This window comes from Sphaeramia orbicularis, unplaced genomic scaffold (genome assembly GCF_902148855.1).
Source record: "Sphaeramia orbicularis unplaced genomic scaffold, fSphaOr1.1, whole genome shotgun sequence".
Taxonomy (NCBI): Eukaryota; Metazoa; Chordata; class Actinopteri; order Kurtiformes; family Apogonidae; genus Sphaeramia; species Sphaeramia orbicularis.
In genome coordinates this window covers 155,147-173,222 of record NW_021941615.1, presented here as the reverse complement: position 1 = coordinate 173,222, position 18,076 = coordinate 155,147, and the positions used below count along the sequence as shown (strand labels likewise).

General features: G+C 39.3%; 2 protein-coding genes across 2 annotated transcripts; one reads left to right on the top strand and one right to left on the bottom strand.

Annotated features, from left to right (window-relative positions):
* Positions 1 to 285: 285 nt before the first annotated feature.
* Positions 286 to 3,523, bottom strand: LOC115416495 (lysozyme C-like). Its single transcript, XM_030130272.1, has 3 exons — positions 3,394 to 3,523; positions 2,651 to 2,809; positions 286 to 368 (listed from the first exon to the last, which is right to left on the bottom strand). Exons 1-3 carry the CDS (start codon positions 3,521 to 3,523, stop codon positions 286 to 288), a joined length of 372 nt encoding a protein of 123 aa, XP_029986132.1.
* Positions 3,524 to 7,458: 3,935 nt separating this feature from the next.
* Positions 7,459 to 16,251, top strand: LOC115416491 (thioredoxin-like 1). Its single transcript, XM_030130268.1, has 8 exons — positions 7,459 to 7,737; positions 9,691 to 9,787; positions 10,573 to 10,746; positions 10,876 to 10,998; positions 12,301 to 12,370; positions 14,634 to 14,806; positions 15,185 to 15,289; positions 16,072 to 16,251. The coding sequence occupies exons 1-8, from the start codon at positions 7,640 to 7,642 to the stop codon at positions 16,099 to 16,101; spliced, it is 870 nt and encodes a 289-aa protein (XP_029986128.1). The 5' UTR covers positions 7,459 to 7,639; the 3' UTR covers positions 16,102 to 16,251.
* The last annotated feature ends 1,825 nt before the right edge of the window (positions 16,252 to 18,076 follow it).

Here is an 18,076-nt window from a genome sequence, read left to right as displayed (position 1 = left end):
GTCACATGGTCTGGGGTCATATGGTCTGGAGTCATATGTTCTGGGGTCACATGGTCTGGGGTCATATGTTCTGGGGTCATATGTTCTGGGGTCACATGGTCTGGGGTCACATGGTCTGGGGTCACATGGTTCAGTCTTAAAGTCGACAATCGGCGATGTAACCGCTGTTGTCTTGGTCTTTACAGGAGTTCGATGACCCCCTGAAACGCAAAAGCACAAACCCTGTTAGACCCCCCACTAGACCAGGACCAGACCACATCACACCAAGACCTCCTGGACCAGGACTTACCAGGCTCGCATACCATTGGGGTCCCGGACCACAGTTTTGGCACACCTTATAGCAACGCTAACGTCGTCAGTCAGGAGTTCTGAAACAGAAAGAATTTAAAGAAACTACTGAATAATGTTTAAATCTGACCAAGTACCAGAGTCTGAGCACCATCTAGTGGAGCAGAGGACAGGGACAATTCAATTACATTCAATTACCTTCAATTTGAATGTACAAAAAAAAGCCCCATATGTCTTTGTCAATGTCGGACTGATACAAAATCGATTTATTTCAGTCTATCAATTTTAGCTAGAGCCAAATAAATCGATTTCGTATCAATCCGACGTTGACAAAGACGAAAACAAAGGGAATTTTATCCATAATTTTTATCCGTTTTAGTTAGTTTTGTAAACACACAATACAGTTCATTTCAGTTAACGAAAATGTTTTTTCAATTCTAATTTTCGCCATTTTGTTAGTTTTCATTAATTGATAATAACCTAACCCTAACCTCACCCCAAAAATCTGCTCTTTCAGCTCCTCCACTCTTGTGTCCAGTTCAGTGAATAAATCTGTTCATGATGGGACAGGTCAGGATCCTGTCAGTGCCAGACTGGATCATCAGAGTACTGTGGACTAGGAACAGTCTGATGTCAGGTCATGTTGGAGGTTAAAGGTCATGTTGGAGGTTAAAGGTCACCAAAAACCTAGTTTTAAAAAAAATTCATACATTCCCACATTTGATCAAATCTGTCCTCAGTTCTGTTCCTCTGGTTTCCTGGTGGGACCCCCCCCCCCCTTTGGCCCTTTACAGACACAGTACAGACTACAGATTCAAACATGGACAGAACATTAGTGTGAAGGAAACACCAGCACACATTTAGGAGGGAAGCACTAACACTTCATTCATTCATTCATTCATTCTCTGAACCTGCTTTATCCTCACTAGGGTCACGGGGGCGGAGCCTATCCCAGCTACTGATGGGTGAAGGCGGGGTTCACCCTGGACATGTGACCAGTTCATCACAGACTGAACACATACAGACAAACACACTGTCACATTCACACCTGTGGGGGATTTAGATGAACCCAGGAACCTATCAGAGCATGTGTTTGGATGGTGGGAGGAGCCAGAGGACCAGAGAGAACCCACGCAGACATGAGGAGAACATACAAACTGTACACAGAAAGGCCCCACCCCCATGGACTAAAGGCCCCACCCCCATGGACTAGGTCCCACCCCCATGGACTAAAGGCCCCACCCCCATGGACTAGGTCCCACCCCCATGGACTAAAGGCCCCACCCCCATGGACTAAAGGTCCCACCCCCATGGACTAGGTCCCACCCCCATGGACTAAAGGCCCCACCCCCATGGACTAGGTCCCACCCCCATGGACTAAAGGCCCCACCCCCATGGACTAGGTCCCACCCCCATGGACTAAAGGCCCCACCCCCATGGACTAAAGGTCCCACCCCCATGGACTAGGTCCCACCCCCATGGACTAAAGGCCCCACCCCCATGGACTAAAGGTCCCACCCCCATGGACTAAAGGCCCCACCCCCGTGGACTAAAGGTCCCACCCCCATGGACTAAAGGTCCCACCCCCATGGACTAAAGGCCCCACCCCCATAGACTAAAGGTCCCACCCCCATGGACTAACGGTCCCACCCCCATGGAGTAAAGGCTCCACCCCCATGGCCTACAGGCTCCTCCCCCATGTCCTGGTGTTGAACTGAACCCAGGTCCTTGTGTGTGTGGCTCCAGGTGTCTCCTCTGCCCCCACAGGACAGGTTCATGTAACTGTCAGTCATGTGGAACTGCCGTCTGTTCTGTGTTCATGTCTGTGCAGAATACAGAGGAAACAGTTGTGTTGAATGTGTCTGACTGAATGTCAGTTGTTTGTGGTCAGTAGATGTGTTCTGAGGACAGAACCTGAGCCCAACATTTGGAAGAACCCACATGAACAGCTGAGTTCCATCACATATGCATTTGGACCATTTGGGTGACCTTTGACCTCTAACTGGACCCTGACTCTACACCTTTTGTAGTGCACAGCACTCTGCAGACATGAGCTGTCTGACACAAAAACACATGGAAGGGTCCAGCATGAGCAGAGTGACACGTTGTACTTCATCAAAAGTGCAGAAGGTTTGAAAGGTGACACAAACCCACATTTTCAGGGTTGGAAAAGTAATTTTTGGGGTGGGGGGGTTTGGGCTTGAGTTGAATTTTTTTCACATTTTTGTATCCCAAGACATGGAAGCATTAGAAAATCTGAGCTAAAGTTGAATCTGAATTTTTTTCTGAAATAAGCCCCTCCCCCCACTATAAACTGGGACCCTGAAACTCCGCCCACGCATACACCGGATTGGTCACTGACGGTCACATGTGATTCCACAGCCGTTGGCCACACTCTCGCCGCCGTCGCTGCACCAGTAGTGACTGTTGAGCTGGAAGATTCCGTAGTCTTTGGACCCGTCACTATTGTGATTGACGGCTGCGGTGTTGTATCTGGACTCATGATAGGTCACACACACCCCTGGGCGGGGCCAAAGAGAGCAACCAGTCAGGTCAAAGGTCAAGGATGACGAGCTCAAAAACATCCAAACGCATCAGGATGTGACGTTCACGGGAAGGTTTACATGAGTTTAGTTTGTACATCCACAAAAATCAACAGCAACTTTAAACCATGGTTTGATCTGAAAATGCATTAATTTCCTTAAAATAAATGTACGAAAATAAAATGTGTCGAAACAAAGTCTCTCATTTCACACAAAAATAAAACTCAAGCCTCATAAAGAAAATAAATGTAAAGAGAAACAGTCAATATTTAACAGAAAAATGAGCTCATCTAAAGCACTCATTAACTGAATGTATTAGTTTATTTGTCTTTGTGTTGGATTTTTTGCATCCATCGTCTCCAGGCAGGAAACAAACAAACATCATGTCCTGGTTTTATCCTTTAAATGTGTGAACTTGTGTTTGTGAGTCTGTTTTCTGGACACAAACTGTCGGACCGATGCTAATCAGTGCTAGCGGAGTTAGCGCTTCTGTTCAACCTTTGACCTCTGACTGTTTAATTTGATAGAACTGGTCAGATCAGTAGTTTTCAGTTCTACTCACAGTCGGCCAGGCTGACTCCACGGTAACCGGCCATCCCGTTCGCCTTCAGTGTTCGCGCCCACTCGCAGGCGGTGAACCTTCTGGCATCAGTGACAGCGACGGCAAGCAGCAGACACACCAGAGCCTTCATGATGATCCGATCCCTGAGCTACGACACCGCAGACTCTTATAAAGACCTGGACTCAGACTGGATTTAGTCCAGGACCAGATGCCAAAACAAACCCAGACAAGGTCTTATCAGACGGTGAACACCACTATGGAAGCAAATCTGTCTCATCAGATTTTCAATTATTAAAGCCATTGAATTTCTAGCAATGAAAAACTTTTTGCACTGAAATTAAGCATCTGAATTTTTTTTCTCTGAATTCACCAATGTTCATTAATTTAGGAAAAAAAATTCAGAAACAAAAAACTCAGAAGCAAAAAAAAATTAGATGCAAAAAATTCAGATGCAAAAAATTCAGAAGCAAAAAATTCAGATACAAAAAAAAATTAGATGCAAAAAATTCAGAAACAAAAAACTCAGAAGCAAAAAAAAATTAGATGCAAAAAATTCAGAAGCAAAAAATTCAGATACAAAAAAAAATTTGATGCAAAAAATTCAGATACCAAAAAAATCAGATGCAAAAAACTCAGAAGCAAAAAATTCAAAAGCAAAAAATTCAGATGCAAAAAAATTCAGAAACAAAAAACTCAGAAGCAAAAAAAAATTAGATGCAAAAAATTCAGATGCAAAAAATTCAGAAGCAAAAAATTCAGATACAAAAAAAAATTAGATGCAAAAAAATCAGATACAAAAAAATCAGATGCAAAAAACTCAGAAGCAAAAAATTCAAAAGCAAAAAATTCAGATGCAAAAAAATTCAGAAACAAAAAACTCAGAAGCAAAAAAAAATTAGATGCAAAAAAATTAGATGCAAAAAAATCAGATACAAAAAAATCAGATGCAAAAAACTCAGAAGCAAAAAATTCAAAAGCAAAAAATTCAGATGCAAAAAAATTCAGAAACAAAAAACTAAGAAGCAAAAAAAAATTAGATGCAAAAAATTCAGAAGCAAAAAATTCAGATACAAAAAAAAATTAGATGCAAAAAAATCAGATACAAAAAAATCAGATGCAAAAAACTCAGAAGCAAAAAATTCAAAAGCAAAAAATTCAGATGCAAAAAAATTCAGATGCACAAAATTCAGATACAAAAAAAATTAGATGCAAAAAATTTAGATACAAAAAAATCAGATAAAAAAACTCAGAAACAAAAAATTCAAATGCAAAAAATTCATATGCAAAAAAATCAGATCACACATCTGCGCTGACCGTCTTCCTGCATCGGTGTCACATGACCAACCTAACGTAACTCGATTGTCTGGCTGTCGGCTCAGCTTCAGACAGAATCGATTGCTTTTCCTTGGTGTCCCAGAAGTGTGATCTGAATTTTTTGCTTCTGAAGTTTTTGCTTCCAAATTTTTTGCTTCTGAATTTTTTGCTTCTGAATTTTTTGTGTCTGAAATTTTCACTTCTGAATTTTTTGCTTCTTAATTTTTTTGCATCTGAATTTTTCACATCTCATTTTTTTTACATCTGAATTTTTTACATCTGATTTTTTTACATCTGAATTTTTCACATCTCATTTTTTTACATCTGAATTTTTCATATTTCATTTTGTTACATCTGAATTTTTTACATCTGATTTTTTTACATCTGAATTTTTCACATTTCATTTTGTTACATCTGATTTTTTTACACCTGATTTTTTTGCATCTGAATTTTTCACATTTCATTTTGTTACATCTGAATTTTTTACATCTGATTTTTTTACATCTGAATTTTTCACATTTCATTTTGTTACATCTGAATTTTTTACATCTGATTTTTTTACATCTGAATTTTCACATTTCATTTTGTTACATCTGATTTTTTTACACCTGATTTTTTTGCATCTGAATTTTTTGCCTCCAAATTTTTTGCTTCTGAATTTTTTCGCGTCTGAATTTTTTGCATCTGAATATTTTTTAATTCTAAATTTCTGAACATAGTTAAATTCAGAGACAAAAAATTCAGATACTTAATTTCAGTGCTATAAATTCAATGGCTTTTCTAAGTCCAACTCTGATGCCACAGCTTTCCTTCCATACACCACCAGACCCAACTGTGTGTGATGTAATGTTTGTGCTGAGGTCCAGGGGTCAGTGCAGGTCACTGTTTGTCCGGTCAGACACATTTGGACAGGACAGTCTTCCAGGATCAGACAGTTCAGTGCATGAGCAGCTGTTGTTTTTCTTCAACAGTTCAGGGGTCACGGCAAGAGGTGGAATTTACCAGAAGTTACGATGAACCGTCCAAAAATCCCATTTCTGGTCAGAAACTCATGTGTGTTCTGTCACCGCTGTAAAACGACACCGTTTTAATGCTAACATTCCTGACATTTAAAAGTAAGCGTCGTAAGGAAATAGGCTCTTTGTTTCATTGTATGTGGACCTGTGAGAAAATGCAGAACTTTTGGAAAGAGACTCTTAATTTAATCTATAGATTTACAGAATGTGTGATCCCAAGGACAACACCTCAAATAAGGATTTCTATTTCACACATATCCTTAGTGTCCAGCCAGGGTCAAAGTCACATATATATTTATATGAACTGTTTGTTGGCTGGTGACATGCCTGTTTTTATTCTGTATATAGAGTTACACCTTTATTTTCTGTCTTTTAAACTGTTTTGCACTACGCACCACTAGAGGGTTTTCTCTATTAATTTCATTGTACATATGTATGACAATGAAGGCATTCTATTTTATTCTATTCTATTGAATTCTATTCTATTCTGTTCTGTTCTATGCTATTCTATTCTATCTATTCTATCTGTTCTGTTCTAATCTATTTTGTTCTGTTCTGTTCTATTCTATTCTTTTCTATTCTACTCTGTCTATTCTATTCTATTCTATTCTATTCTATTCTATTCTATTCTATTCTATTCCGTTCTATTCTATTCTATTTTATTCTGTTCTATTCTATTCTATTCTATTCTATTCTATTCTATTCTATTCTATTCTATTCTATTCTATTCTATTCTATTTTTTCTATTCTATTCTATTCTGCTCCATTCTATTCTATTCTGTTCTATTCTATTCTATTCAGAAACCTCTTCATCATCATAAGCCCCTCCCTCTCCTTCAGTCATATCTCCTAAACGTCCTTCTTCCATCTTCACCCCTCTGCCCCCCCACACACACCTTCATCTCTTCCACTCTACATTATTCTAACTCCATTCTTTCTGCTCTTCCTTCTACTGTCCTCCATAAACTACAGTGTGTTCAGAACTCACCCACTCCTGTTCTACATCACATCACACTCGTCCTCCGTCAACTGCACCGACTCCCCGTTCCCCGTCAACTTCCAGCCGACCCCTTCACATCTGGAACTTCCGACTTCCGATATGATGAGTTGACAGAGACAATCACATCCATAAAAGACAAACTGTGGTTGTGAAACTGCAGCACTGTGGTTCTGTTTCTGTGTGGTTCTGTTTCTGTGTGGTTCTGTTTCTGTGTCAAACGTTCATTGTGGTCAGTTTCAGATGCTGCAGCTCTTTCATAATTCATAGTTTCAGTTCTTGTTTGTTCAGTATTAATTGTCCTCCTTGTAAATCCCAGCTGGACTGACTGGACAGATCCTGAGCCTTTGTGCAGTAATCTACACCTGGATTTACGGCCTCTGTTCATAATAATAGACATTATATAGACTAAATGTCCTCTAATGTTAAAGTTTATTTGCAACATAGTATAGAAAACTATTACAGGATCAAAAACAAATTAATTTTAGCAAAAAAGTCTCCATTTTGAATGTCTGGGGTCGACAGAAACTTGTGAAGTTAAATGGGGTCATGAGCCAAAAAGGTTGGAAACCTCTGAGTTAAAGTGTCTCATTAAATATAAAACTGGCTCTAGAGCAGTTGTTTCACTTCCTGTCAGTAGGAGGCGGAAATGCGCCAAAATGTTGCGCAGACGAAGAAAGAAGAAGAAAAAAGAAGGGTGAAGCCCCGCCTTTCCGGTGGTCCATTGACCAATCAGGAGTCCGGGCTGACAGTCAGCCTGTGATTGCCATAGTGTGGCTCAGCAGTAGTTAGCATAGCCGGCTAATACAAACAGCAAAAGCTAAAAACACAGCGGCTCGTTTTTAATATCTTCTTCCGTTTTCTGTCCGGAACGCACTCCACTTCTCCACCTCACCCCGCATCAGCCGCTAACTTCACCATGGTCGGCGTCAAAGTGATCGGGAGCGATCCGGACTTCCAGCCGGAGCTAGCGGCCGCCGGCTCCAGGCTCGCCGTGGTGAAGTTCACAATGGCCGCGTAAGCTAACAAATCGAGACCGAGGCCGTGCGGCTAACCGGGGATAGCACGTTAGCTTTAGGAGCCTTTAACTCTGTTTGACCGTATTATTCCAAACGCAAAAATAGCTGAAGTTTACGAGATCGTAATGGACCGTTTTAAGCATTATTTTGTTGTGAGCAGCCGGCAGAAAACAGGCTTTATTTGGAGGAAACCGGCCAGTGCATGGTAATGTTAGCATCCAGCTGGCTTACAATGACATAGCACTATTACAGTGTTAGCTTCAGAGACTGGTTCAAATACATGAGCTGTCAACTCTAATAAGAGATGATCACAGCGAAAACATCTACTGTACCATACATTTAGTGGATGTAAATGTAACATTCGGAATACATTTGACAAGACTCGGTGTTTTATTCCCAAATTTGCGCAAAAATCTGTCTGGCTGTGAATAAAACTGCAGCTGTTTTTGTCTGTGAAATCTGTTTCTAGTTCCAAACGATTAAAATGAAAGGACTGATATTCTTTCAAAATAAAAAAACGACAACCTATATATAGTTAAATGAATGTAGATGATGTTAAAATAATTAAGGAATGAAGAGTCAAACATGTAAAAACTTGTTAATAACCAGATGCTTTGTATTGTCTTCTGCTCCATACAGCTCAGAGCTGATACCTAAAGATCACAACATGAATTAAGTATGTGGTTGATGTAGAACATTTGTAGTCATAGCCTAAACACTCTGCAAGGACAAGAATAACCCAAACCTAACACCATGTATTTAGATGATATATTATTACAAACTTAACTATCTCTAGTTGAAAATGCCAGCTTTTATAGGTGAAACATGAGGATTTGATGCTTTCTTCCACTTTCAGATTGATGATGTCTTATAATTGGTAATGTGCACAAATGGCTTGATTATTTCATACAATAAGTAACAAAGAGTGGGGATTATTACTGTCAACGTTTGATTTTGATGAAAGAAACAAGAAAGTAACAGGGTTCAGTCAATGTAATGATTCAGAGCCTTCCCTTCCTCCTCTTTTATTTTATTTTATTAGCTTTTTATCTTTTTAAATGTATTTTTAATAGCAGCCATCAGCATTCTTGAGTTTGAAAAGCATAGATGCAAGTAGGGATGTAACGATTAACGGTATAACAATAAACCGTGGTAAAATTGCAGACAGTATTTCTATTTAAATTCTAATTATCATGATAACTGTGTTTGATTACCGCACTTTTAGGGGGAAAAAAAACCCTATGTAAAGATCTGCTTTTATGTCAGATATTTGAGTCTAGTTTTAATTTATTACAATTTTAATTTTCTATACCTAATATTTGGAACCAATATTCACTGTTAAAGTCTTTGAAAAGGTTCGTTAAACATTTGTGTGTTATTTGTGCAATAAATTAAATACATTTTTCAAATTGGATTTTATATTTTTTTATGTGTGTTTTTTGTCCTTTTATGTTTTTATAGTAGGTTAAAGTGAAAAAATAATAGACAGACGATATAGATGAAGTTGTGCTGAAAAAACAGATCCCAAATATGGGTATAGTAAACATTTGTTTCTATAGCATATAAAGGCAAAATCAAAAGGACTGAAAAACAGACAAAATAGACTCAGACCACTAAGGGTTAATATTGGAATGTTTCTGACACAGAAGGGGCATTGTGCCAATTATTTTATTTGTTTATTTATTTATTTTTAAATACAACTTGGTTAAATTATTTCAGTGTGTGTATTAGTACTTTTTGAACATTTTGAGCACAGTTTCAACAATACCGCGATTATAATGATAACCGTGATAATTTTGGTCACAATAACCGTGATGTGAAATTTTCATATTGTTCCATCCCTAGATGCAAGAAAAGCAGCGGTCAGAACTAATGACAGTGAAATCTACTGTAGCTGAAAGTTTGCTGTTGAGTGAAAGTGTTGATTTTCGACTCCTCCTGTCTTCCTCAGGTGTCAGCCCTGCATCAGAATAGCTCCAGCTTTCAACATGTTGAGTAACAAATATCCACAGGTCGTCTTCCTGGAAGTCGACGTTCACGTCTGTCAGGTAAGACTCATCACATCATCAGTTTATTGAGTCCAGCAGTGAATTCTTTTACAAACTCCACTTCCTATCTGTAACTAAGGTGATCCTTTTTATCTTATTTATGTGATGTATTTTACTGTTTGTGGGATGAAGTAATGACTGTTGTTCGTCCTTTTTTTAGTTAATAACCAAAGCCTTACAACATATGAGATTAGCCTAAGAGATAATTTGAATGATTATTTCCTTGAAGAATTGAATTACAGCAGAAATCTGCACAAATACTAAACATTTTTTTATTTGATCCCAACAGGATCTAATGTTCTATCACCAAATGTTCAAACTGTGTTCAAACTGAAATTCAGTTTTCCAGACATTCCAGTTTCAGATCCTGTTCAAATGTTCAGATTCTATTAGTTCACAGCTAACATCAGAACAGGATTTGAGTTCAATCCAAACAAAGGAACCAACATTATTAAATAAAAGAGTGTGAAATAAGAATAAATAAAATATAAACAAAAACAAAAAAGAACCTCCACAATATCTGCATTTAAATAAATACCTAAAAATATCCATACAGTACTTTTTAATATCGACACAGTATTGTGAAATGAAATATTGTGATATATTTGAACCTATATTTTCTTACAGCCCTATTTAGGAGCAGTGTTTGTGGAAAAAAAACAATTCAAAGTAAAATGGAATTTTTCAGTAGGATGAAAATGCATAAATAATAATAATAATAATAATAATGATGATGATGATGATGATGACAAGCGTCCATCTCCTCTGTGTGTCCTCTCCACCAGGCCACGGCAGCGGCCAATAACATTTCAGCCACGCCCACCTTCCTGTTCTTCAGGAACCGGGTCCGGGTGGACCAGTACCAGGGCGCCGACGCTGCAGGTCTGGAGGACAAGATCAAACAGCACACGGAGAACGACCCGGGAAACAGCGAGGACTCAGACATTCCAAAGGGATACGTGAGTGAACCCTGGGGGGGGTTTGGTTCTGGACCTGGTTTGGACTTAGCCACAGTGTCCCCTGAGGTGGACGTTTGGACGGGTGGGTTTGTTCTGGACTGAACCTGTGACTGTGTGTCTGTTTTTCAGATGGACCTCATGCCCTTCGTCAACAAAGCCGGCTGCGAATGCCTGAACGAGAGCGACGACTGCGGCTTCGACAACTGTTTAATCAAAGACACGTCGTACCTGGAGTCAGACTGCGACGAACAGGTGAGAACAGGATGAACAGGTGAGAACAGGGGTCCAACATACGGCCCAGAACAGGGGTCCAACATACGGCCCTTCAAAGGGTCTGAAAAAAAAAAAAAAATGGATTGATTGCTGTTGTTTTATGTGTGTGTTCTTAGTTTATCAGATCTGACTTGTATTGTGTTTTATATGTATTTGTCGTGGACGTACGTACGGCTGTGAGTTGTGTTTAGTGAAACTTCTGCTGGTGCTGTTTTAACCTGGACACTCTGGAAAAGACATGTTTAATGTAAACCAGCTGGTTTTCCTGGTTCAATAAAGGTTAAATCAATAAAGTAGAATAAAGTCAAACAGTAAAATGACTAGGGCTGTAAGAAAATATCAGTTCTGCAATATATCGCGATATTTCATTTCACAATACTGTATCGATATTAAAAAGTACTGTATGGATATTTTTAGGTATTTTTTCAAATGCAGATATTGTGGAGGTTCTTTTTTTTTTTTTTTTTTCAATTTTATTTATTATTATTTAACACTCTTATTAAATACTGTTCTGATGTTAGTTGTGAACTAATAGAATCTGAACATTTGAACAGGATCCGAAACTGTAATGTCTGTAAAACAGAATTTCAGTTTGAACACAGGAACATTTTTTGATAGAACATTAGATCCTGTTGGGATCAAATTAAAATGTGTTTAGTGTTTGTGCAGATTTCTGCTGTAATTACATTCGTCCAGGAAATAATCTTTTAAAAAAGAAACAAAACCAATAAAAAAAATTGCCTTTTTTAACAGTATTGTGATATATCATATGTGATCCTACTACTGTGATTTGTATCGTATCATCAGATTCTTGCTGATACACAGCCCTAAAAATGACACGAGTCAGTGTCGGATGGTGTCGTTGGTAGGTGACTGCTGATGACGATGCATTCAGGGGCCTCAGTGTGTTTTCTGTTTCAGCTGCTGCTGATGCGTTCAGGGTCTTCAGTGTGTTTTCTGTTTCAGCTGCTGCTGATGCGTTCAGGGTCTTCAGTGTGTTTTCTGTTTCAGCTGCTGCTGATGCGTTCAGGGTCTTCAGTGTGTTTTCTGTTTCAGCTGCTGCTGATGCGTTCAGGGTCTTCAGTGTGTTTTCTGTTTCAGCTGCTGCTGATGCGTTCAGGGTCTTCAGTGTGTTTTCTGTTTCAGCTGCTGCTGATGCGTTCAGGGTCTTCAGTGTGTTTTCTGTTTCAGCTGCTGCTGATGCGTTCAGGGTCTTCAGTGTGTTTTCTGTTTCAGCTGCTGCTGATGCGTTCAGGGTCTTCAGTGTGTTTTCTGTTTCAGCTGCTGATAACCATCGCCTTCAACCAGCCCGTCAAACTCTTCTCCATGAAGCTGCAGTCGTCAGACTTTGGTGAGTTTTACACGACACTGAGGTTGGACTGTGAAATCTGTCCAGGTCCAGCGGTCCACAACCATTCATTGAATCTGGGGCTGCACGAGACTGGAAAAAACTGACACTGACCTTTTTTTAACCCTGAGATATATATTGCGATATGAAAACTACTCAGGAGGATATAATATCTGCGTGGTGTCGACATAAACGGCCATAGCTCAGGAGGTAGAGGGGGTCATCCAATAACCGAAGGGTCCGTCTCAGTCTGTCTGTTGTGTGCACTTATCCCTCCTTCCCTCCAGTTCCACTCTCACTGCTGTATGAATGTGTATGAATGTTTGGTGATGGTCGTAGGCACAAACTGTCAGCCACGCTTCTGTCAGTCTGCCCCAGGACAGCTGTGGATACAGATGGAGTTTAACACCACCAGAGGGGGAGTGTGACAGCGAATGAAGAATGGCTCAATAATGTAAAGCACTTTAGGTTGTCATTATTTACAGACATAATGTAATATTATTTTTCCATCAAACCCAGTAGTAAATCTGCAGTCCTTCTTCTGTGTGGGTTCTCCTGCTGTTCTTATTGGACTGTAGATCAGATTGGTCTGGATGTGGAACCCACACTAAAATGAGTTCCACAGCCTGGACTGTGGAATTTATACACTTTGCAAATTCATTCCAGGGGTCGGATTGGAACCTTTGTGGGGGACGCATTTGGGTCTCGGGACGCATGTTTGACACCTGTGGTTTGGAAAACGTAAATGGTTCCAGATATCAGTCTAGTTCAGGGCTCTGCAACCTTTATTATCAAAAGAGCCATTTTGGCTCCTCCCTCTTCTGCCAAAAAAATAGTCTGGAGCCGCAAAAAATAACAAAGCTTTTAAACTTTTAAATTTTTTTTTTTTTTTTTTTTTTTTTACATTTTATGTTACAACCACTGAATACAACAAACAGAAGTGCAGTGTGGAATGGATTCTGGAGTATGATTACTCTAAAAGTACACAGTAAAAGTAGTTCATAGTATTTTGTGCTAATAGTATATGAAGTACTAATGCCAAAAATACTAAATTCATGAGGCACTTATTGTAAAAATTAATTTTATTCATTATTGAATTTAGTTTTAAAGTCTGTTTCAGATGAAAAAACACCCTTTTGTATCTTGGAAGGGAATCTGTTTTAGGATTACTCCAAAAGTACACAGTACTCATACTCATACAGTCACTCTATGAAAAGTATCACTATTTATGGAAATGATTCTCCTCCAAACTCAACACTGCCTCCACAGTTCCCAGTTGTACTGCTCCAGATTCTCTCAGAAAACGGACAGAATTACATGAGTAACACAGTAAACAAAGGACGGACAGAACCGTCTGCGTCTTTAACCTAGAGCAGAAATGAACCCTGACTTTTGTAGTTGAAGGCACATTCGCTCCATGCAGCTCATCTACTGTAACTGTCCAATGAGGAGAACACAAGAAAAACACCAGCAGCTGTTTGACCACAGTAAAGGGAGGAGCCACGACAAGGAGGAGGAGGAGGAGACGCATGAGGCTCCAGAGCCACAGGTTGAACACCCCTGGTCTAGTTCCTATTGGTCACTGATAGAAGTCAGATATGGACTGTGATTGGATGAGTTGAGTTCTCCTCCAGTGAAAGTCCCACCCACTTCTATAGTTAGATTGATGTGTATCCAGAACCAGGACTGGAACACAGAACCAGGACTGGAACATAGAACAGAACCAGGACTGGAACATAGAACAGAACCAGGTCTGGAACACAGAACAGAACCAGGACTAGAACACAGAACAGAACCAGGACTGGAACATAGAACAGAACCAGGTCTGGAACACAGGACCAGGACTGGAACATAGAACAGAACCAGGACTGGAACACAGAACAGAACCAGGACTAGAACACAGAACAGAACCAGGACTGGAACACAGAACAGAACCAGGACTAGAACACAGAACAGAACCAGGACTGGAACACAGAACCAGGACTGGAACATAGAACAGAACCAGGACTAGAACACAGAACAGAACCAGGACTGGAACACAGAACCAGGACTAGAACACAGAACAGAACCAGGACTGGATCATAGAACAGACGCTGTCGTACAGGGACACTGGGACTGTTTTTCTTTAAACATGTCAGTAATAACAGTCCCTCCATGAACCTGTTGAACCTGTTGGGGTCAGAGGTCAGGGGTCAGAGGTCAGGGGTCATCCTCCACGTCCAGCTGTACGCTCATGTCTTTTCCGTCTCCGTCCTGCTCCTTCCAGCTCAGGCTCCAAAGGTGGTGAAGGTCTTCATAAACCTGCCTCGCTCCATGGGTTTCGACGACGCCGAGCGAAGCGAAGCCACTCAGACCCTGGATCTGTCTGAGGACGACTACAAAGACGACGGCCTCATCCCCCTGCGCTACGTCAAGTTCCAGAACGTCCAGAGCGTCACGGTGAGGACGTCCTCCGCCTTCTACACCTCAGTAGAACCCACTGTTCCCTCTGAACACTTTAGTACCTTTAAGAAGACGCAGCTTCCATTTCATTCCCTTAGCTCGACTCCAGTGGGTCCAGAAGGGTCTGAAAAAAGCATCTGTCTATTTAAGGAACATTTATGGTGTCGATCTTTTTATTCAGAAGTTAGTTACAAAAACATCTATTATTACAATTTGTCCACATTTTAAGAAATACGGAGTGAGCAAAGCAAAAGAACAACAAAGGAAAGCAAACATAACAAACACATAACTGAACAGTAGAACAGGTGGATGAAGCCGATGCTAACAGAACATGCTAACTGTCACAGTTTGTCACCGTCGTCTTCTTCTCTGCAGATGTTCGTCAAGTCCAACCAGGGAGACGAGGAAACGACAAAAATCAACTACCTGACGTTCATCGGGACTCCGGTCCAGGCCACCAACATGAACGACTTCAAGAGGGTACGAAGACGTCGCAGCTTCGGAAAGAAAAACCAGCGCAAAAGAAAAACAATGTCGATTTCTGCTCATTTTGTTCATTTTTTTTCATTATTTTGCTCAATTTTTGTTTGGTTTCGTTCATTTTTTTCATTATTTAACTTGATTTTTGTTCTTTTTCTTTCATTTGAATTCCTTCATTTGTTCCATCTGTAACTAGTTACGACATTTGCACATATCGGTTTTGTTCATTTTTTTCATTATTTTGCTTGATTTTCATTCAGTTTTGTTCATTTTTTTATTATTTTTCTCAATTTTCGTTTGGTTTTGTTGATTTTTGTCATTATTTTTCGATTTTTGTTCTTTTTCTTTCATTTGAATTCCTTTTTAATTAGTTCCATCTATAACTAGTTACGACATTTGCACATATCGGTTTTGTTTTTTTTTTTTCATTATCTTGCGCAGTTCCTGTTCAGTTTTGTCCATTTTTGTCATCATTTTGCTTGATTTTTGTTTGGTTTTGTTCATTTTTTTCATTATTTTGCTCAGTTTCTGTTCAGTTTTTAAATTTTTTTTCATTATTTTGTCGATTTCTGTTCAGTTTTATTCATTTTTTTCATTATTTTGTCGATTTCTGTTCAGTTTTTTTTTTTTTTCAGCCTCTAATTGAATTTGTTTGTCGTTTTTTTTTAATCCCCGTTTCTGTAAATAAACATTTGCGGGCCTTGAATGTGCACAAAGTGAACGGTGAAAACAGGAACCAACACTCATGTCTGTGTTTGTGTCCGATCGTTCCTGGTTTTTAGGTCGTGGGAAAGAAAGGAGAGAGCCACTGAGGATGAAGATGACGGAGGAGGAAGAGGAGGACCACGCCCACCACCACCTTTACCAGCTCTGATTGGACGCCTGCGTCCTCCGTCTGTCAACCCTTTGTATGTAATTCAGATGAAAACCTGTAAATAAAACACAGTCCTTTTCCAAAGGCATGTGTCTCATCAGTCTGTGTGTGGATCCCACCACCAGAGGAAGGAGAAGAAAGGTAGTTTGAGACACCGTCCACAAATTAAGACACTGTCCAGGAATTCATCCAGTGAACGTCCTGAAAAACCTTCATCACAGCTGATGTTTACACACGTCAGGAGGAAAATCTGTTTATTTATTTATGTCTATAAAAGTACAGCATGACAAAAGTTATCAAAAGTTGATAACACATTTAGAACTGGATTAAACCAGAGTGGAACCAAGGAGGAGAGAGAGGAGGAGAGAGGAGGAGGAATCCTGATTAGGTAAATAACAGATTTCCACTGGAAAATATGTAAAAATACAGAGAATAATATTAGAATAAATGATGAAACATCACTGAAGAAAAGTTCAGTCTAAGGGAAAATCATTTGGGAACTGAAATAAAAGCAGGTAAAGGGTTTAAGAGGTTCAGGTGAATGTTCCAGACTATCAACAGCAGGGGGCAGTCATGACACATAATGACAGAAAACACAAAAAAAGGTAACCAATAACAGGTATTAGATAAAACACACAACTGAGTCATTCTGTGTACATGAGTGGAAAAAAAAAACAGGAAGAAAAAAAAAGTTAAATACTTCAGACCTAAACTTGTTTTATAAATAATAATTATTAATAACTTGTATTTGTTCAACACTGACATAATCCACAGGTCATGTGAGTCCAGTTAGAGCTGATTTAAATGTGTTATTTGGTTTTACAGGTTCAGTCCATTCAGCTTGAACTGGTTTAATGTAGGTTTAGACTGAAGTCCATCAGAGGAGGAGCAGTTCTGAAAGGACAAGGACACAAAGTGGAACTGGGAAACTGGTAACAACTGTTCAAAGGGGATTACAGAATGTGTAGAAATAAAATAAAAAAGAGGAGTGTATCTGAAAAGAAAAACTAGACCCACTGTATGGACAACAGCATAGTTTTAATTAGTAAATTCAAAACTATTTACTTTGGAGTTGGTAGAAGTATGGAGCCGATATGGAGCCATAAGTTTTATATATGAAAAAATAAAATATTCATTTTCTGAACCCGCTTTATCCTCACCAGGGTCACGGGGGTCACTTGGAGCCTATCCCAGCTACATAGGGGTGAAGGCGGGGTACACCCTGGACATGTGACCAGTTCATCACAGACTGAACATATACAAACAATCACTCTCACATTCACACCTATGGGTGATTTAAATGAACCAGTTAACCTATCAGTGCATGTGTTTGGATGGTGGGAGGAGCCAGAGTACCAGAGAGAACCCACGCAGACATGAGGAGAACATGTAAACTGCACACAGAAAGGTCCCACCCCCCTGGTGTACGAATCGAACCCAGGACCTGCTTGCTGTGAGGCACCAGTGCTAACCACTGCACCACCGTGTCGCCCTAAACAACATATGAAACTGAAAATTAAAGTTTTGATCTTGAATTTTGAAAAATACAACAATGTATTCAAATCAAAAATAAGTGTATGAAAAGTTTTTTCAGGTTCAATATAATTTTGATTCACTTCGGTAATTGTTTTGAATTACTTATTTTAATTTTTCACTTTTGTATATATTTTAATATTTGAGGTTTGATTTTTTTCAGTTGCACATTTTGTCTTTTCACATTCAGAAGTGAAAAATGAAAATAAATAATTTATTCAAAACAATTACCGAAGTGAATCAAAATTATATTTAAACTGAAAAAAAAAACATTTCATACACTTATTTTTAATTAGAATACATTGTTGTATTTTTTCAAAATTCCAGACTAAAACTTAAATTTTCAGTTTCAAATTTTATTTTGTCATATATAAAACATA